Source organism: Osmia bicornis, chromosome 9, assembly GCF_907164935.1.
Source record: "Osmia bicornis bicornis chromosome 9, iOsmBic2.1, whole genome shotgun sequence".
Lineage (NCBI taxonomy): Eukaryota > Metazoa > Arthropoda > Insecta > Hymenoptera > Megachilidae > Osmia > Osmia bicornis.
In genome coordinates, this window is record NC_060224.1 from 8,133,610 (window position 1) to 8,155,225 (window position 21,616).

The following is a 21,616-nucleotide window of genomic DNA, read 5'->3' on the forward strand; positions in this document are numbered from 1 at the left end:
TTTCGCTTTTCTCCTTTTTCTTTTTTTTTAGTATGGCATATGCGTGTCTCTCAGCCAGAGACGAATAATCATGTACGTATATGAACTTGTATACGCACGTGTTTCTTTCAGAAATCGGAAAGAGAAATGTTCCTCCTGCGTACACGCGGGAAATTTAAATGTCTTTCTTGTCTCATGGCAAATAGAATCTCTTTCGACCAGCAGAAGAAGCCTTTCTCCTTAAGATATAATAAGATGTTTCTTAATTTACCGGTGGAAGAAGGGAATGACATTAAGAATGCGTTGTGCTTCACGGTTTTTCTTGTGGTATTTTTCTTTTCTTCGTAGATGTCGCGGGTAAACCGTAACTATTTCTTCAGCCTCGGCGGAGGATCGAGCGATCGGTTGTGAAAAAGAGAGAAAAAAAAAAGTAACGTTGTTGGTCGCTTACTGTGCTTAAAATGGCACGTTGAGAGTTTTTTTAATTCGCTAAGTGCATGGCAATCGATACAACCGCGTTCGATCAGGATATTTCCGCTTCGAGGCTTCGGTTTAACCCTTTACCGTGACAACCTACCGACTGAAACATGCAAATGTGTCTAACTTACATGAAACGTAAATTTTTCAATTGAAGTTACAACTAGAATGATTATGTTTGAACATGTAATCTTCTTCGTGGTTTTTAGAAGTTTCAGTTAAGTATAATTTATAAATAAATTAGAATTAATATTCCAATCGTGGAAGTATAAGCTTTATACTTCCAATATCTACAAATAAATCATTTTTCATAAATAGAAGAAAAAAAAAGAACGAAGGAGAAAACATCTCAAACGTTGAACTGCGAGTCGGCTTAACTTGATTAAATATAGATATGTAACATCAGAGATGATGATTACGCTACAATTAATACGATTTAAAATATAAGGACCCGAATACGTGAATTCGAATCATTTAAAACTAATTATCGACGTAGTATGTTTCAGATTTTGTTTTTCACAACACTTTTCAGCGAACTGGTAGCAGTCTCGATACTGTTTGCCTTTACCAGAAATGCAAACGTTACGATCGCTTATCGTACAACATTTAATCAATGATTTAATTACTCTACATCGTATTTTAGGTATATCAATGATTTTTAAAAAATTAAGAACCTTAAATTACAATTTTACCTAATCAGTGTTCATCCCATATAGAGTCATTGCTGTCTAAGACAAATTCTATATTCTCTAACTGTAGAGTTTCCTTAAGATACTACCGTTAGTTTCCTCAAATTAGCGATCAGAATAAATTACAACCATCCTAAGAACGAAGAATATTACAAAATACAATTACAAGAAATAAGAGCAAAAACATGGTGAGATTCTACGAAATTCAAGCTGGAGAAAAGAGAGAAAAAGCCAGGGGGTTAAGTGCCCTATGGTCAAAGTGTTAAAAACGCCTCTAAAAGTCATGGAACCGATCGTTAAATAGGTAGAAAAAAGGAAACGAAGACAGGAAAAAAAGCGGGTACAAAGAGGAAACGCTGATAAACGAGGTCGCGGTTCACAGGATTGGCGTCGAAGAGAAATCACGGTGGCGCAACGATCCTTCTTCCTTTCCCTCCTTCCACCGAGGCAGAATGATTAACGATATACCAGCAGCGTTTATCGCCCACGAATTTTCGCGCTCTCAGTTCTGTACAGGGGGGGAGAGGCGTATACGTACGCACGAATACATACACGCTTTAAATACACACGCTGTAAATGCATCTGGAATTGGCCCGATCTTGCCGACGAGTATTCAATAGGGGCGGTTCATCAGCCATCGTTCTTTTCTCTATTGCTCGAACAAGCACACGATACCCATAGGCAGAACACCGAAAAAATCTACAGAACAGACTAAACAAAATGAAACTTATGTTGCTTTACAAATGAAAGAAAGATTAACGTTGTACTCTTAGAGATGGGGCGATACTTAACCCGCTATCCTACTCTTGATGAGTAGCCTGAGTAGGAAAATACTGTGGATTTAAGAAACGCCCCACTTTCGGAAAGCGATAAAATGTCATTAAAACAGCTCGGTTATTAAACGAGAATCGAAGGCAGGGAACACGTGTGATCGAAGGATCAAAGAGAAAACAAAGGACGACGTTGCCCCATATGAAAGAAGTCTCCCTGCGGTCAGTGCACGAGGAGTTTCACGAGACTCCTCGTGGGAGGTTCTGGATGTGTCGTATCGTCGGCGTCGGCGCTTAATTCGGTCGAAGGACATCGTCTTTCTCGGCGTAGTATCGTGGGACAAAACTGGGCGGTATCAAAGCCTGATAAGCTTTGTCGCCTCAAGCGTAGAACTCTCGATTGTGATGCGGCGCGCCCGGCTTAGGGAACGCCTGCGCTGCTGGGGATCTTCTTGGCTCGTCGAGGGCGTACGAGCCCTCGTCCTTCTTGCGCATTCTGTACACGATGAACATCACCACCAGGATCGCACAGAGCAGGCCAACTACTGCGCCACCGATCACGGCTGTAAACATAGAAATTTGAATTAGTAAAATTACGATTAAAATTATTCCGGTGTCTTGATCTCAGGGCGCTATCATTCTTGTCATCTTCTTTGCGTGAAATCTCATTGCTCTGGAACAGCTAACTTCAAATCTGATGCGCATCCTAAGTAGCTGTACCAGGCACAAGGGTTCTCCGTTAATTCAGCACGTTAAGCTATTCGGCAAGTTAAGCGTGGTTCGAATTGTTTAGCTTGATCCAAAATCTGAATGAAGTTACGGAAGCGCTGTAAATAAATCCTGTTTCGTAGAACGTTGATTCACGCGTTGCCTTTATGCTTCCAGTCTAACGGAATGGATTAATAAGTAATGACAATCCTTCTCGTTAAATTTGTATCATGCCACTTTAAAGGAATCGCATTCCACTAATACTAGGATAATGAAATTTTATTACAAGAAACTGTCGCGCAGTGATAACGTAAGAAATAAAACTTCTTCTAAATTTCTTATTACATCTTCTGTAACAAATTTCAGTGAATTAAAATGATACAAGTGAATATAGGATAGAAGAATGAAAACTTTACCTGCTAATACACCTGGCTGAGCAAAGAAGGAGCTAGCACGGTCCTCGTGTTTCGGGTTCATGTAAACGCCGTGAATGTCGTCGTGCTTCAAGTGGTCGTCCCCGTCATCGGACTCGTCTATACCGCCCTCGTCGTCGGGTTGGTTTCCAGTCTCGACGTTCTGCAATTGGATACGATTTAATCAGTTTAATCCGATTAATTCGACCGCCGTGCCGGAGGAACGTGTTTCCAAACAAATCTAATAAAACCGACTTAACGTGCAACGCGTTTTGGCGGATCTGATGGGTTTTCTCTTTGTGCAAATGGTGTAACTTTTTATTGTTAAAGAGGGCCGGAGTGAAGAGATAGCATCGGTGAAACACTAGCAAATACTTTAACAGGATGATAAACAGTTTTATCAGAGCTAAGAGATAAATGGTTTATCAAAGACAAATATTTGCATATTTTCAAGCTGTTAGCTTAGATCATTTACATATCATCCGAAAGTTTGTAATGGTTTACAGGGGTTTGTTTATTCGAGGATCAATGGAATTTCAACTAGGTTCACCTGTTCTTTAGTTTTAACACTTGGCTCGTCGACAGAGTATGGTGCTTTAGGTTCTGGTGGCTTGTTGGGTGTCGATTCTATCCTATTGTCGCCGTCAGAACCTGTAACAAGAATAAGAACCAATAAGGAATCACCAGAAATATTTCTATAAAACTGTTCGCAAAAGAACTGAAATTCTTTCAAGCAAAGATTTAGTTTTTAAAGAAGTTGTACCGTCATCACCGTCTTCGTCGTCGGGACCAAGGCCACTTCCGGATGATTCAAGGTCGTCGTGATCTTCGTTACCACTTCGTCCAGAACCTTCCAAAGGATCCTGCTGATCTTCTAGATAAAGATCGTCCTCTGAGATGTGTGTCGAATCTTCCGCCGTTATCTCCTTCTCCTTTTGATCCTTCTAAAAGAAGAAAAATCAGAATTCCCTATAATTTTCTAGTAACCCCTAGAAATGGAATTTAATTTACGCGTTTATTTCTCTTTAAAAAAAAAAACCTTCAAATTATTCTTGAAATTTTCTCAGAATCATATTCTTAAAATCTGTTTATTCAACTTCATGATGATTTCATCGATCAACTTGTGGTTCAACAAAGAGCTAGTGAAAAACGAGATGGTATACAATAGACGCTTGTCTTGCAACGGAACTGTATAAATAGGATCATTTTGTCTTGCTGTTTTTTCAACTTTTTACTATGACCAGAATAGAATCCATTCTCGTGTGTTTTCCTATCGAATTACAACACGCAACGATGCAACAGTGAAAACAATGTTGTTTCTCTTCTTGCCTTTACCTTAATGCAGTGCGCTGTTCGGCAAGACAGAGGACCAAAAAGAAACAGCGAATTCAAACGTGACCAACACTTTTTACACCGCATATTCCAATTAATTTTTAGCTGGTACAACTCCAGCATCCTTTACTCAACTTCTCTTTTCTATGAATTTTTCTGGACGTCTGTTCTCGAAAAGTTGCACAGCGCAAGAAATACAAGAGTACAGAAACGAACAATTAACAGCAGTATGGTTGCAAAACACGTCAAGGAAACTTCAGAGAACGACTTCCGGTTGGCCAACGCCACCGGAATGCGGAGTGACGTGCAACAAAGTCCGGAATAACAAATGACTGAGTTATCGTGATTAGTCCCTGATTAATCTGCGAAATTCTTTTCTCCGCTTATTTCAAACTGTTCAGTAACATAAAAAGAAGAAAATAATACTGACTATAGGGATCTCGCATTTATGGATATTTCCATTGAAACGAATGCAACGTAAAAAGTAACTGTAACTGGTAACATTTCTTTTCAGGGCTTAACAATTCACTGAAATAATCCATAGAACGATCTGGTATCTGTTGAATACACCGACGAGCATGGAGAACAATCGATTGAAATAGAAGCAGAAGTGGTACGCATAGAATGTACAGTTTATATATACGGTATACGATCAAATAGAAATACCCGTCGAAACTGGTGTTCTCGAAATTTCAATGTTACCAGAGGAAGCTAATCAAGGCACTGTGGAACTGCCGTCTAGTCACTAGACTCTAGTGTGTACCTATTTACAAAGAGTAGTTGGTTCACCGCTAAAAAGAGCATTCGTCGAGTACCAGGTCCGTGTTATAACAGCCACTCAATCGCACAAAAGGTTCTTATTGCCCATCAAGAATTCAAATTAAACTTTTCGGCGAAAATCTGTGAAACATGAAAATTAATAAACTGTAAAAACCGTTCTATTTTTCCAATTTGAAATATTATAAAATGATGGGTTACTTTTTCTAATACAGCAGTCTTTTTTCTATACAGCAAGTTAGAATCATTTAATTTGGAAAATTGTGAAAATGCGATTGCACGGAGCGATTGAAAGGGTGAAACTGTGCAATTAAGGGTTGCTGAATACCCTTAACGATTATATCAATTACTGTAAATTCTCGAAACCGGTTACCGAGAGCTTTTGTCCTCGAGAACAATCCCAATTTTTCGTTCGTGATCTTTTCACGGTGTTCCTTTAATTAAACCAGCTAGCAGTTCGGCCTTTGCGACATACTTGCTACGAACTAGTACACTATAAATGAAACGAAGAGTACAGCGAGGGAAAATTAAATTTTTTAGAAGATTTCTCACAAACATCTCAACTAGACACACCTACAGTGAGAGGCAAAAGTGAGTAGACACTGTTCAAAATAGAATACCTCGGTTAAAATTGGACTAAATAACTTGAGGTATTTTGAGAAGCTATAAAAATTAATTCACTAAAATATGTATTTTCATCGTTTTAAAAAATTACAATTTGTTGAAATTGTGAAAAAAAATAGTGAATGGTAATTTTTCAACTTTAACACTAGAACTACCAAAGGGGTCAAAATGACTTGTTTCCAGTTTTTTATTTTAAATTATAAATTTTATCGAGGTATTTTTGTTGAAATGTACGTTGATTGTTATCAAGCTAAACAATGAATGTATATATTAAATTATATTTCATCCTTTATCAATTTAGCAATGTACATTATTTTCAACTTAAAAATAAGTGTGCACCAAACGTCGGTAGTTCTAGTGTTAAATGTACGAAAGACATATTTTAAATTTTCATTATAGACTCACATAAAAAAGTTGAACGATTTACTATTTTCTTTCACGATTTCAAAAAATTGTAATTTTCTAAAACGATGAAAATACATACTTTAGTGAATTAATTTTCATAACTTCTAAACAAACCTCAAGTTATTTAGTCCAATTTTAACCGAGATATTCTATTGTATTTTGAACAGTGTCTACTCTTGCCTCTCACTGTATATACAACTTCCACTCCTTTTTCTCTGTACGCCAATAGATAAAAGCAAATACCATTTCTTTTCAGAAATATGCAGTTCGATAGACGCATCTATCTAATTTCTTGATATTCAGAGACTTACCAATCTCCTAGTGTAACTCCAAATCGCAATTATCTTCAATTAACATAATTCTAATCAACTAAACGTTGTATAATACGCGAAGGAGTATGAGTCACGGTTAAAAAAGAATATCGCCACTGAATGCACAAGGTTGCAAGTGCAACGGCCGCAAGCAGTGCACCGGGTGCACGCGATGGTGCGTACGGATACGTCAGGGAGACCGTGTCTCTCGCAGCTGATCGATAACACGAAATTCGTCCTCCCGGGTCAGCCACTTGCCACGTCGAATAGATTCAAGCGTAGCCAATTATCAGTGCTCGTTTCCTGGAGCCAAGCAGCTTATTTTGCAGTATCGATGCATTCGTACATCGATGCACCGTCTCGCTGCACACACGGATCCGCTATCTCCTTGATTTTTTTACATTTCCTTCCCATCTGCGGAAGAAACGCAAGAATTGCGCGGGCGCGCGATGTTATCGACCTCTTTCGCGTATTCTGCCGCATTACAAGCATTCCTTTTTCCTTCCTCTAGCTTATTATCGTCACCGGGAAAGCGAACAATAACGCTACACGCAAAACAGCTTCAGGCTAAGGGTCAAGGTTTCCAAGATCTTCGAAAATCAACGGTGTCCCGCCTTTTTCCCTCCACGATTTTCCACCGGCTAATGCGATTAACTGTTTCTGAATGAAAATAAACCAGCGGCGAACGATCAACCGCGTAGAAAGTTACTTACGAATCTGTGGACGAGCGGGAACAAGGGTGTCGGCGATTTTCACGTCGAAGAGTGAAATATTTTTGGAGATAAGACGCGATACGCTTTTCAGCCAAGTGCTGACTGCACTGATGTAGTACGAGGTCGAGCCTGCAGACGGCACTGTTCCAGGGATACTCTATATAGCACGTCTACGGATATAAAACGGGAGGATCTGGCCAGGACCGTATCACCGAACAATCTGGATACATTGAAATTTTTTTCACTCGTAAAAATCGACGACATATGTATCTTCGAAATGCAAATAAATGTACACGATTCAGAGCACCGCATAGTCTGAAATTATTGAAATTCCTCCGGTTTTCTTTTTCGGATGGTTTTGTTTTTCGGTCCACTTTGGAGCTGAACATTAATTCTGGATTATCTGATAAACACGTTTGAATTTTGTAAAAGGGATTTTCAGATGTACGTTAAGTTGCCTGATAAGGCGATTCGTTCTGTATCATCCGTACAGTTGTAGGATATTGAAAATCCACTTACTTAACCAGACTATGTCAGGATGGATATCTATACGTGTCTCGTTCGCGGAACGAGACTTGCGTATTTGAATGGGATCGGAATCTTTCATATTGGACCTGAATCCGTGGATTTGTCTTCGGTTCATACATTGCTCGACGTCAGTCACGTTTTTGCATTTTCTCATTGTTTGCTTTGGTGACTGGAAAGAAATAGCCAGCTTTCTCGGAAACAAAGAAATCTCTCCCCTATATCTTGCGATAAATAACTACAAGGAAAAAATGTGAAATAAGAATACGAGAATAAATATGACGGAGGATCGGGCATTTAAACCATAATGGGCTACAAGGGTGAGTCAGCGGATTGGGTTTTGAAGGTTGAAACATCGATAACCATGAAATTTCCGTAACAAGAGGATAATTAAACTCGTCCGAGTACCAATGGAACGAGTTTACCCAGAGAAAGGAGAGCTTGTTCGTACTTGCGGACGAATGTCTGGCCGTGCTCTTCCAGGTGAACTTCCTGGACGAAATTTCAACCGATTAGATTTCGTGTCGACCCTTCGTACAAGAGATCGATTCTCTCGTCTCCGCAAAAGGGGGCCAGAAACGGTTCATTAACTGCGTAACAGAGCAAATACAGACAGTGAGAATTGGGTAGAAACGATGGTAAAAGAAAATAGAGCTGAAGAGACAAACATTAGTTCACGGCAATGGGTTTGTTCTAAACTTCGTTTCCCCTCCATTGGTTCACGTTTAAATCCTATCTCCTGGACAATTTTCAAGGTTACATTTCGTACAACTGTTTCCAAGTTACACATTCCTTTTCTTCTTAAGGGGTTACACCTAGTTAGGATCAGGAAAATGACGTAATTTTCAAGATTTTTTTTGCTGTTCTAATAAATATTTACAATGAAGTGAAATATACCATCGAAAAATACATGTTTTAAAGTAGTTTTAAGATTTTTTTAAAAGTAAAATGTTAAATAATGAGGGAAATACAGCACTTCTCCTAGAACGCCTTTTTCTACCAAACCGCTTATTTGAAATCAAAACCGAAGAAGATTGAGTTAGTATATTATATTGTTAAGGATCTGAACGAAGGGTTTTGCGAAATTTTGATTTTCACCAAAATGACAACAATTTTACTGAAAAATCCGGTTTTTGAAGTAAAATTTTGTTTTTTTTTTTGCGATAAATAAAAATTATTCAACGGAATTAAAAATCCTTTGTTCAGGTCCTTAACAATATAATATACTAACTCAATCTTCTTCGGTTTTGATTTCAAATAAACAGTTTGGAAGATATCGTGGCCACCGCAAGTGACCTCGAGAAAAGGGCGTTCTGCGAGCGTTCCCTCATTATTTAACATTTTACTTTTAAAAAAATCTTAAAACTACTTTAAAACATGTATTTTTCGATGGTATATTTCACTTCATAGTAAATATTTATTAGGACGGCAAAAAAAATCTTGAAAATTACCCGATCCCAACTAGGCGTAACCCCTTAAACAAATTGTAATCAACGGATTTTAATGAACCGGGGCTTATTTTAAAGCTTATCAGTATAGCTTCTATTTAAACTAACAACATTGTATAAAAAGTTATATTAAACAACTTTTTTTTTGCAAATCATCGTTTAATTTTATGGGTAAAAAATGAAATTTTTCTTCAATATTGAATAAATTTATCAATATTCGACTTTCTAATACTTTTTTTAGTTCAAATAGAAGGTAAGTTCATAAAGTTTAAAAATTTCTTTGGTTTATATGTTTCAAATAAAAAGAATGGCCGCTATCGTGTACGAAGTGGTGCCGTGATATAACATGATTATATTGTAATAAAAAAATTTTTTTTTATAAGTTTTTATTCCCAATAAAACAGGTAAAAAGTTCTTAAATTGATTACTATGATTTGAAGTTAAAAAAAAAAAAAAAAATTGCCCAATATTATGCAATTTTCGGCGTCATAAACCAGGTTCCCCCTTAATGGATTTTTTGGCAATTACTTTACGAAGGGGTAAAACACCGTTACCTATAATCCATTTCATTCGTATGCTAAGAAATCAATTTACACTCGTTCCATTTGATTTTTAATGGAATCTGCGACAGAGTTCAGTTTGCCCGTGATGTATCGCTTTTCCATCGACCGAGTTAAAACAATTCAGTTCATCACCCTTCAGAGAGAGTTACCTAGTCTCTCGTAGTAACCAGGTTCATTGTTTTCCCATGACATTAAAATTGCTTGAGCGGATCGGTCGATTCAATTAACCGGTCACCGGTGATGAGAGTCTCGGTTCCTTGTTTTCCTTTTTTTCTTCTTCTTTTTTTAATCGAGATTTGTTTTACCAATTCAAATGCAGCATCCGGTAGAGAAAATCGCTCGGAATGCACGATACGTTCGCATAGATTATTGTTGCGACGTGTTGTGTAAAGTAAAGGTGTCAAATGCACAACGCGCAGCAACCGGTCGCTTGTAACGGAGGATAAAGACACCATCATTTCCATTTCATGGAATTAGCCCGTTCAGCGTGAAATACAATTTGTGTCGGTTAATTTCGAGCCGCTTTGAACTGAAGCCACAACGTTTAACAACGCCCGAGAGTTTGCAGGGTGTTACTTATTAAAATTGCTTTTGCGTTCACCAATACACACGCGATAATAACCAAAACGAATTTGTTGTAATGGTAATAAACGAGGGTGACAATGACGGCTCTGCTGAAAACAACACCTCCAACGACGTTAATGGAAACTTTTGTCATTTTTAATAAATTGTCATTAATAGGGTAATAATTGCTGCAACGATGGGTCATAAAATTTCGAGATTAAAAATTATACGCATATAATTTCACGTAACTTGCAGTTTTCCAGAGACGACAAAAAGCCTGTGTAAATCATTTTCACGAATCTGGCACATGAAAATCGCAACCTTTGTAGCCGGACATTCGTCGACATCAAAGGGCACCGCAGAAATAATTTAGGAAAATGAAAAAAGGGGGTGAGAGAGGGAAAACGACGAGGTTGCGTGAGGGAAATTAAAAATATTTTTATACTTTATGCTCTTCACGTAAACAAAATTTAGCTCTGTTTAAGAACATTTCGTGCGTGAACGCAGGGTCGTCCCTAGAATTTGTAGAGTCCAGGGTTAAACGATAAAAAGGACTTTACAGAAATATTAAGGAAATCCATTTAAAGGAGATTCCCTGTACAATATCTCAAGGGATCGAGAAGCACTGGGAAGCGAGACAGACAGCTTGGAAGAGACCAGGATGTTGAAACTGACACAGAAACGGAATCGAGCCAGGATACGTAAGGAGAGAAATCAGCACCAAGAGGTGGATCAAAATTTTCAAAGCGAGAAAGGAGAAAAAAATTGTCAGAGACATCTTGAGACTACGAAAAGTAAAGGGATAGGGTGTAGAAAGAGGGAGAGGGAAAAAAGACGACGGGAAGCAAACGGAGCGAAGAAGTCGAGGGAAACCGAAATCTCGAGAGAAACAGAAAAATCAAGGAAGATCAGGTGGCTGCGAACACTTGCGACGCAAGTGGGAGGCTGAGGACTTTAAAAAGAAGAGACCGCGGAGATGGGAAGCGGATGGTACTCTGCAAAATCCAGCAGAGCTTCGGGGATTAAGACAGAGCTCTGGAAAGTCGAAATATCGAATCTAAAAAGCGTAAAAAAGATATTAGCGAGCGAAGGCATAGGAGATCCTGAAAAAGGCTTTTAAAAGCACAGTACTGGAGCTATTAAAGGAAGCTTGGTACTTTCAACAATCTCGTTTCTATTGAAAACTAACAAGGAGATGGCCCCAGGTGTGACGCTGACTTTTTGATGAGCTTTGACAATGATAGTGGTTGAAAAACTGAAGCTAATGATACCCGGTTTTGGGCCTAGACGATTATTAGTTTATGAGATATTTAATGTTAAAGTTATTACCCTTCTTATGGTCAGAAGTATAGAAAGTCTTTTCAATAAGGATCGTGGCGTAATCGGTAATCTTTGAACTTTTCCTTCTTTAGGTTTCGCATTTTTTTTATAAAAACTACCTTCCAGGTTCTTGTACAACTTATATTCAAAGCAACAATGAAATAAAATTGTTTAAAAATATTTATTAAACAATTATAATAGCAAACAAGTATATTTATTAAAAAAGAAGGAAAAAGTGAAATATTGTAACATGTTGAAAAAATCTGTCCAACGGGATTTGAACTCGCGACAAAAAACATCCACCCACCGGGAGACCGACACCTTACTGCTTACGCCACGATCCTTGTTGAAAAGATTTCCTATACTTCAGAGCATAAGCAGGGTAATAACTTTAACATTAAACATCTCATAAACTAATAACCGTCTACGCCCAAAACCGGGTATCATTAGCTTCAGTTTTTCAAGTTCTTTCATTGTGCAAAAGCCCTCTTGGGGCTCTCTCTTAGTAAGGTTTACTAAAAATTTGGAATAAAACAGATGTTATTGACCAAGTGCTTACATGCGATGGTATTAGGCAGACAATAAAAGCTTTAAACGTCTCTTTTCAAGCTTGCAAAACACAGTCTACCTCTAAATACAGCGATATAATCCGGTCTTTACCACAAACTCCATTTCCATTCAGTTTTTCTGGTAAGAAGAACAAAGGGAAGCCAAGAGAAGGATCAAGGAGGAGAGCGCAGAAAGAAGTCGAAGAAGGAGTAAAGCCTGGGGATTCGGAAAAACTGCGCTCCCATGAAAGTCCAAGGAAGCAAAGGAAAGTAAAAGAGCAGGAAGAACAGAGCAGAAGAGAGAAACGAAGGAAGATAAAGAAAAAGAAGCAAACTGAGCGCGTGAATCACGTCACAGGGTAGGGTTGCAATTGCATTCCATTTCGCTAACGAGCTTCTGGTTGCATCCTGGATGCTGGCTGCGTCGAAATGCATAAAGCACCAACGCACCACGTGTCTCAGTAATTATCGTCGCGATAATTATGCACTGGTCACAATGCAACAGACTGGCTTGACTGACTGTTACAATAACGTTAGATGCTTCACCGGAAAAATCTTTTACTCTCGACTGTTTAATAATCTCTTGTAGCAAATGATTGCACAAATACTATTTAACTATCGTTTAAATTTTACCATAAATACGAATTACGAGTAATTAGAATGTAAATCTCTCTAAATACTATCAAACTGTTACGGAACAGATGAGGTAGTACTGACTATTACAACGAGATATATCCCAATAATTCCTCTTCTCAGGATAATGCATTAAATTTTCTGGAACTACTATGTTTCAGGATCTACGTGTAAGCAGTACTGCTGAATCAGAAAGACACAGATTACATTTGAAATTCCCTGTTCAAAAAGAAGTTCCGTTAATGCACTGTCAGAGATCCTGTGTCGAGGAGGCAAGATTTTTCTATGCCAGAAGGACGTTAGCCTGTCAAACATTCAAGGGAATTACACTAATGAATATCTAACCCGAAACGTTAAGGGGAATTATGCGAACGAGGGCAGAGAAAGTTGAATTATCCGTGATCTATTCCAAAGAGACTTAATTCCCGACGAAAATGTAAAATATTATATTAATACGTTACTAGATTAAACGAACTAGATACACGTATTGTAAGAAAACATTTCAAAAGATGTCAACATTTTCAGCGGAAGATCACAGTGAAGGAAAACTAAACTGAAGAGTAGTTCATAAGCCACAGAACAAATTCACCCCCGGCCTCTTCGTTGTCTCCATGCCAAAATTGCTCCATCAAAAGGGGGACGACAAGAATGCTGCTCGAAGCTTGCAAGAAAGGGGTTGATGAAAAAAAAAAAAGAAGCATCAAAGTTCAGGGATAGAGAGAGCAGCTTCTCTGCATGCTAAGCGACGAATTAGGCAAATATTTCGTATGTAAAAAAAAATCCATTCTTCTTCTTTCTTCCAAACATTACTCACACTAGAACCTTTGACCTGGTGAATCATTTTATCCAGGATACTAATCGCAGGTGTCTGGGACAGGGATTGTTGTTCAGCATTGTCTTTCTTAAAAGAAATGGCATAATTCTTTTCGTCCCGACGCGACGTGTTCGTAAGAGGTCCCGGGTAGAGATGTGCGAGTACTCGAATTTCGAGTCAAACAATGATCGGTCGGTCGAGCCGAGTCGAGCGCTTGAATTTGCCGAATAAAAGCGAGCTACATACTCGAAAAAATCGAACTACTCGAATATTCGAGCTGAAAATTCATCTTCGAGTAAATCGAAGTTTTACGATGGCTCGAATATTCGAGTAGTTCGATTTATTCGAGTATTCGAATTTCGAGTGAAACAATGATCGGTCGGTCGGTCGAGGCGAGTCGAGCGCCTGAATTTGCCGAGCAGTTTGTCGAAATCGACGAACTGCTGGAAACAAAAGCGAGCTACTCGAAAAAATCGAACTACTCGAATATTCGAGCTGAAAATTCATCTTCAAGTAAATCGAAGTTTTACGATGATTCGTGAAGTTCGTCATTTTTGAAAAATTCGACAAATTCAAGCGCTCGACTTGGCTCCAACAATCGAAGCGAGTTCCGGGGCCCTTCTTTAGCCCCAGTGCAGGCCACCGTGGAGGTTTTAGTGGGTAAGAATCCCACACTACCTCCGGCCCCTCCCCGAAGGGTCGGTTTTTTCCTCCACGAAAAAAAAAAAAACAAAATTAATCGCTTCGTTAGTTTTTTTTATTCTATTTGTTATAACGCGTTAATTTCTGCCAAATGGCAATATGTTTCAATAATATTAATTTTATTGAAAGATTAAATGGTTGCTTTTGCAAGACACAGACACTCGAGGTTTATTACTTGTAATTTACCATGAAAATACCGTGATGAAATATTCAGAGATAAGCCAGGAACGTAGTCGATTGTATTTCACGCTAATGAATTATTAAATAACAAGAATCACGCGTAGGTTTTCAATTAAATTTCACTCGACGAACGAAGGGGAATGGATTGCAATGGTTCGCGGGGGTGGTAGCTTTTTATAAGGCGAATTATCTTTCAATTATAAATAGTTTTAAAAAATTCCAACAGGAACGTAAGAAATTTTTTGATCTCGATATGAAAATGGCCACTCAATTGTTTAACGGAAGGATTAAAATAACGATTCTGATGAAGCTACACATTGTTATGATAAAATGAAATAATCTGAATGGGCGAGGAAGTTCTGAAAGGGTTTAAGGAATGCGGCAGCACGTCGAGTTTTCTCGTTCAGAACGAAAGGATCAATCCAGGAGGATCCTTCGCGAAAGGAGCCGCGTCAAAGGACGAAGGGACTAAGCGAATATGAAAAAAAAAGGGCTGCTGTGTAAGAGGGCGAGCAGCGGTGCTGAAGTGCCGGGCAAATTGGCAGTCGCGAAGAAATAAAAGAACCGATGGAAAAAGAAGTCCTTCCCATGGGACAAAAGGGAACGAAAGGATCCTTTTCTTCGACTCGCTCGATGAAGCCAATCAATTCGAAGTGGCTCGTTCCTCGGTTTTACACGCCACTTTTTAACCCTTTACCCGCCTCAAGTACAAAGAAGAAAAAGGAACAGTGATAAATTATGAACAATATTAATAATCCTGATAATTTATAACTTCTTGAACGCCAATAGTTTCGGGATAATTGAATATTTAAAGAGGCTATAGTTGGCAACAGCAATGAAAGACTTAATCGGGGCAAAAGAAACGGAAGAAGGGAAGCGTGGAAATAAAGAGAGAAACGAAAATGAAAGAGAAACTATGAACACCGTCGACGACGTCCGCGAAGAAAGTTTGCTCGTGGACGGAGTTTAATGAGATTCGTGGACAATTTAATTGAAAGTAATACGGGCGGAGGGAAATAAAAGAAAAGAAAAAGAAGAATTCGTCTTTTTCATCCGTCAAACAGGAAGACAGGGAAAGAAATGGATCGAAAAGAAGAAGGAAGGAGATCCGTGTTTTCTGTTAATTAAAGTACATAATAACCGAGAGGAACGGGACAAAAGGAATTCTGTTTGCGGAAGAAGAGAGATCGTTCTTTCCCCTTGCTACCCCTTTTTTTTACTCCTCTTCGCGTTAAATGAAGAGCTGGATGAATGACGAAGAGGGGAAACGGAAGAGGAAATAGTTTGCGTTTCTGTAGCGTGACGGAACTGTTGGAATTTCTTTCGACAGAAGTTAGATGCAGAATGTACTGTTTAAAATTAAAAACAAAATTAGGTAAAAATGTTAAGTAGGGAATCATAGAAGATACTTGTAATCATCCTATCTTCATCCCCCTTGTTTCAACCCCATTTCTCTCTTTAAGGAGGCAGCCAATCAAGCTTCGGTGTAGGCAGTAAGGGATGAAGGGAAGAAATTCAGCTGAGCATACCAAGGAAATCACCGAATTTCAGGAAGGGTGGTTCGTTCGAAGGGGTGGGAAGAAGGAAGTCGCTGCTCCGAATGACACTTGGCCTTAATAAGCCTTCGAGCATCTGGAAAATCGAGTCAAGCCGTGGTAACTCGTGTCCCCAACGTGTTCCTGGCTCCTGTATCGCCAACGATAAAACCAACCACGACCGACTTCGAACACGCATTGTTTCCGATTTGGCCTTGGTGTACACACGAGGTCGCCTGGAATAAGAGCGAACGCGAGGGAAAACACGAGTGGCTTGTTTTCGGCTGATTCGGCTAGCTCGTCGCCTCGTTATTATCGGTTCGTGATCGTGGCTAAATAATTATGCCTCAGCCACGAGCGTGTACGTGACGATACGGCAAAAATCACTCAAGAGGATCCGAGATCCACCGGCACGATTTCTCGCCAATATAAAAATTTCTTTTGCATTTGAAATTTTTTTATTTTTTATTTAGGGTTTTTTGTCGCATCAACTACAAAGTTATTAGCGACATCAAGGAGTAAGTAAAACTTACATCATCTGTTCTATCAGTTTGGTATCTTTTATAAATTTAAGTAAGTCCTGGATTTTACTGTTTTTTAAGTTGTCCTTGAGTGAAGATTCTAGTTTATGTTTGTTGCGGAGGAAATCATATTTAGTACAGTGGAGTGACACACTTCACATTGCGGAGTTTTTGATAATCTGTAGGAGTGAGTAATTCTAGAATGGCCAATTTTAATTCTTGAGAAGCCACTTGTTCTCTTCTGAGTAGAATGGAGGTCGTTTTCAGGTCCTCGAAAAAGTTGTCGGTTGTATTTTTAATATTATTTATATAGAACAGACGAAACAAAAGGAGGAGTGTTGCATTCGAGAGAAACAAGAGGAGCAAACGAAGGTAAAACTGTTGTCTGATTAGGCGTTAAATGAGCGTCCAATCGAGCGAACCGAGCGTTTTACGCTCCGTACTCGTTCAACCAGGAAAAAAGGTTTGGATTCGTTCAGGATGTACACGCGTTTTACGCGCGATCACATCTCGAAGCGTATTTGGCCCGCTGAAGCAGCAAATACCCGACGAGTTTTCAATCGAAACAGCTATTTAGGACATCATTGAAATTTCTACGCTTTGTACTAGGTACTTTGATAAAATAGAAAATATAGAAACGGTAAAATTTTATAAAAAGGATGATTTCATCATTACCCTCAGGAACGGGCTTTAAAACCGGATAAAAAATAATTTTCCTTCGTATTATCCAGCCTACACGAATCCTCCAGGTCGATCAAATATTCCCAAGGACGATCCTTTCAAACGAAACAATTCGAGCCGATAATTAGCATCATTAGCGAGAGCTGTGTCCCGTTAAACCGTACGGTTGCGTATCCAAAAGGGATAGAAGAGGCATGGAGAGAGAGAGGGACGAAGAGAAGCGTCTTTGGAAAAGAGGGTTGAAAGAGGGAGGAAGGTCCTCAGGATCTGCACAATAATTCCGCCCGTTCCGGATTCGCTCCGACTAAATCCTTTTCCGATTCTCGCTGCTACTTATCCCTCCTCGGTTGCATTCGTCCGGAAGCGAAAAAGGGGTGAGTCCTGGATGAAAATCGCCGCTAACCCTCCCCCGCTTCAGTCTGCAAATTTTCGCGAACGTAACGAAAACGCGAGAAAAAAAGTTCGCTCGATAACCTGCTACTCTTTTTTTTCCCCTCTACTTTCGAATTTACGAGCTTCGATAGCAGGGTGGTGGAGGGTTGTTTAATATTTCGTATTTTGTTACCTTTCCACTGGATATGGAGATCGATTGATGTTGACAGAAGTGAAATAGGAGCCTGTAGAATGGCTGAATAGGGGTGGTTTATATGTTCAATAATTTGTAAGAATATAGTATTGATGAATACTTCACGTGATTTATCTTTCGATAAAACGTTGAAAGCATTGTTATAAATGTTTATTTTCTAGAAAATAATTGTAAATATAGAAGGTGTAAAAGTTCCATTAAAAATTAATAATTTTCTCCCATCATAGTGTACATCTTCAAAGAGAGAAAATGTTTTAATTAAAAACGATGGAAATTTGTCAAACTTTTAAAATATTCCTGATATTAGAAAAAGTGTAAAAAAGATTGTATAATGATCAATTAAGAACGTTTTCGCGATACAAAGGGGCTTTCATCGTGGAACAGATCAACCCACATTTTAGTATTTCTAACTGTGAAAAGAGAAAAAGAAGACAAGGGAGAAATACAATTGTCCGCTACAAAAGGCATTGCAGACTAATTTATGCGATAGTTCGACATCCCACGCCAATGTTTAGAGGGTTGACTGCCGTCTTCCCTTCCCACTTTACTCCCATTCCCTCTCGTTCATCCCTCTGCTCGCCCCTCAAGCTGGTTGCAGGGGTTCGAATAGGACAGGAGAGGGTGGAGTTGTGAATCAATACAAGGACCACCCTTCCTCGACAGTCTACTTCTAGCGATGGCCTCAAGACGCTACCAATCTCTTCTACTACCACCTTATTTTCACTATTTTCCTTTTCTACTTTCAATAAAAAGTGATTTGGAGATCTTTATTAGAGTATTAATTTTTCAGATTTCGTTTTTTTTTTTTAAATTTGAAAAACAACTCCTTTTCAAGTTTGACTTATTAATAGATAAAATCATGGAGGATAGTATATCTAAATTAAAAATAAAACATTTCAGTTTCCATATTTCTATATTTCCATATATTAAAGGAACAACCCCAAAATGGCCACTACTATCCCCGATTTTACCCTAAACCGTCACAGATGCGGGCCACCCCCTCGCGACAACATTTGTTCTCTTCCACCCTTCCTCTCCTACAAGATGATACCGGTTATTCCGTAGTTTCTAGCCCGAGGCAAGATCGATCCTCCCTCTTTCGAGCAGCTCTCTGCGCGACGGAAGTCAAGATCCTTGCGTGGATCGTCGGGGATGCTTGATTAATTTATCGTCGCCGAGACCACAGCCGGGTTTGTTCCCGCCACTTACGCGATTCCGTGCGTGCGATTTGTTATGTTGGACATACAGAGGGGTGGGTTTGCTCGATTTTAACGTTGGGGTTGATTCGAGGATCTTTTGAAACGGTTTGCTGATTCCTTTCCATGTAAATTCGTTGAATTTTAGATCATCAATGATTTGTTGAGATAGGGGTTAATTAAAAGGATCTTTAATGAATTTTTTTCAATAAAACTCGGTCGTTGTGAAACAAATACTTGTAACTAATTAATCTGAACAAAATATCAGTGAATTACAGTTGAGTTTTAATTACTGTTATACTCGGAACCGATGAAACGAGTTGGGTTGATTTTTCCCCCACCGAACAAGAGGGATCGACGGCACAATTAGAGAATTAATTTTGCTGGAAAAATTTAACGATTCCTCTGTGAAAATCGATATTTTTCCCTGTTCCCTCTCTTTTTTCGTTACGTTGGCAACGCTGAATTTTAATGATCGATCTCGGAATTGTTCAGCCTCTGAAAGCTCCGTTACGTTTAAGCGTTTAATACTGGATTTTAATGGAAACCGATGATTAAATTAACGATTCCAGCACATTTCACCCCGCTTATTTAATAAAGGTAATTTCAATGGATTTCAACGTTTCATTCCGTGACGATAACGTCGTGGCAATATCAAAAGATAACTTAATCGTAACTATATTAATTCTTCAGTTTAATGGATAATCTAAGTTTCCTCGAGATTGACGCTCGTTCCTTGATTTAATTACTGCATCGAATTTAACTTATCAAATTTCATCTTTACACTTTGTCAATCTTACCTTTAGCAAAATTGATATAGTAATAAAATTTCTCTCACAAAGGTTCAATTTTAAGGGTGGAAAATTTAAAAGCAGAAAATCATCAAGATAAATTTTAACTTTAAATTCTAGCAGCAGTCAGCTGATCCCTGTTACGAATATTAGACCACAGAAACTATCGAAAGCCATCGAGTCGAATTGAAGCGAACGTGAATTTAATTTTCCTCGATGCACGCGTGATCTCGCACAGTTACGGAAGAGGAAGAACTCCCTAGAGACGTTCCATAACGATTAACGCTGCGATATCCGGTGTTCTAATCCGGAGCCAACAAAACGAAATCGCAATTTTTTTCTCTCTCTCCCTCACCTGTTAATTTCATTCAATTTACTTCCAGGTAATTCAAACTCAATTAACGTCACTTCTCACACGCTATATCGTTCTCTTTTACTTCATTACTTTCCCACCATTGTTGGGATATTTTGACAAATTCCCTAGACACTCATCCATTATCATTTTCAATTCCTGATATTTTTTCAGTTATCATCGGAATATCATCGGGATATTTTGAAAAATTCCCTAGACACTCATCCATTATCATTTTCAATTCCTGATATTTTTTCACCCATCATCGGAATAGCATCGGGATATTTTGAAAAATTCCCTAGACACTCATCCATTATCATTTTCAATTCCTGATATTTTTTCAGTCATCATCGGGATATTTTGAAAAATTCCCTAGACACTCATCCATTATCATTTTTAATTTCTGATATTTCTTCAGTCATCATCGTCAATTTTTATATATTAATTTAATATAATATCGCTTCATGCTCAAAATGTTATTAGCTCCTTAACCTTTTCTATTTTCTATCTTCTTTTTTACAGTTACATTAGTGTAACATAAAAAAGGAAAAAAGGATCGATACAGCGTTGTACCGTGTTCACGTGCACAGGAGGATAAGAAGCGTTCACATAAGAATGGATTTCACCGAGGTAGCTCCTCCCTTCTTATTTCGCGAAATAAATCGCTCTTGTATCTACGATGACCATATATTTTTCTTATCGTAATGGAGGACGGACGTGTACACTGCTTTCGAATCTGAAGAGAACAAGACACCACACTTGCAACGTGTCTCTTCGAGGATTTAGAAAAATGGTGAAAAATATGTCATACTTATCCCGGCTGTGTGTATACAGAGTATCTTCAATCATATTAAATGAATTTCTACACCTGACACATACTCTTGACCCGAATTATTTCAACACCCTATAGAGTAAATTCTTTTGCGTTCCATGATGGCATTGAATGTCATGGGTTACCAATAACCAATAGATACACGAGGCTAAATTTAATAATAGCACTTTGGCTACGATACCTTTCAATAGAACACTATGTGTCTATCCTAGGAGACACGAAGTGTTATAAAAAGTTCTCACGAATAATTCAAGTATCCTTGTATAATGTATTTGATACGGATGTTAAATGAAAGTAACTGATAAAGAGGAAACATAGGAACGAAATGGCGCTACGGTGTTCGCTATCTCGATCCAATTTCGTTAAATGATGAAGGTATTAAAGTCGGTAACAAAAGCCAGAAACGAGCAGAGACACGAAGAGAGTTAATCGCGAAAGAGCATCGCGGCTGGTATGGCTTCTTTTCTCGCCTGTGTTGAACACTAACCTTTCCATTCCGTTACGTAAACCATGGGTGAAAGTAAAGAACGTCCACCCGATTCTAATTATCTCATTCCACAGCCAACTTGCCATTTTTTCCATCGATTATGAACACAGTACAACCATAAGCAATTTATTGTTATTCGA

The 21,616-nt window shown here is 38.6% G+C and overlaps 1 protein-coding gene across 1 annotated transcript in view; it reads right to left on the minus strand.

The window, feature by feature from the left end:
* Positions 1 to 21,616, minus strand: part of LOC114875108 (syndecan) — a 65,733-nt gene continuing 44,117 nt past the window's right edge. Inside the window, exons 2-5 of the mRNA XM_029185049.2 lie at positions 3,800 to 3,980; positions 3,587 to 3,687; positions 3,040 to 3,199; positions 1 to 2,478 (exon numbers count right to left, since the gene is read on the minus strand). Coding sequence (XP_029040882.1) covers positions 2,297 to 2,478; positions 3,040 to 3,199; positions 3,587 to 3,687; positions 3,800 to 3,980 — 624 coding nt within the window. The 3' untranslated portion in view covers positions 1 to 2,296. The remainder of the gene's footprint in view (positions 2,479 to 3,039; positions 3,200 to 3,586; positions 3,688 to 3,799; positions 3,981 to 21,616) is intronic.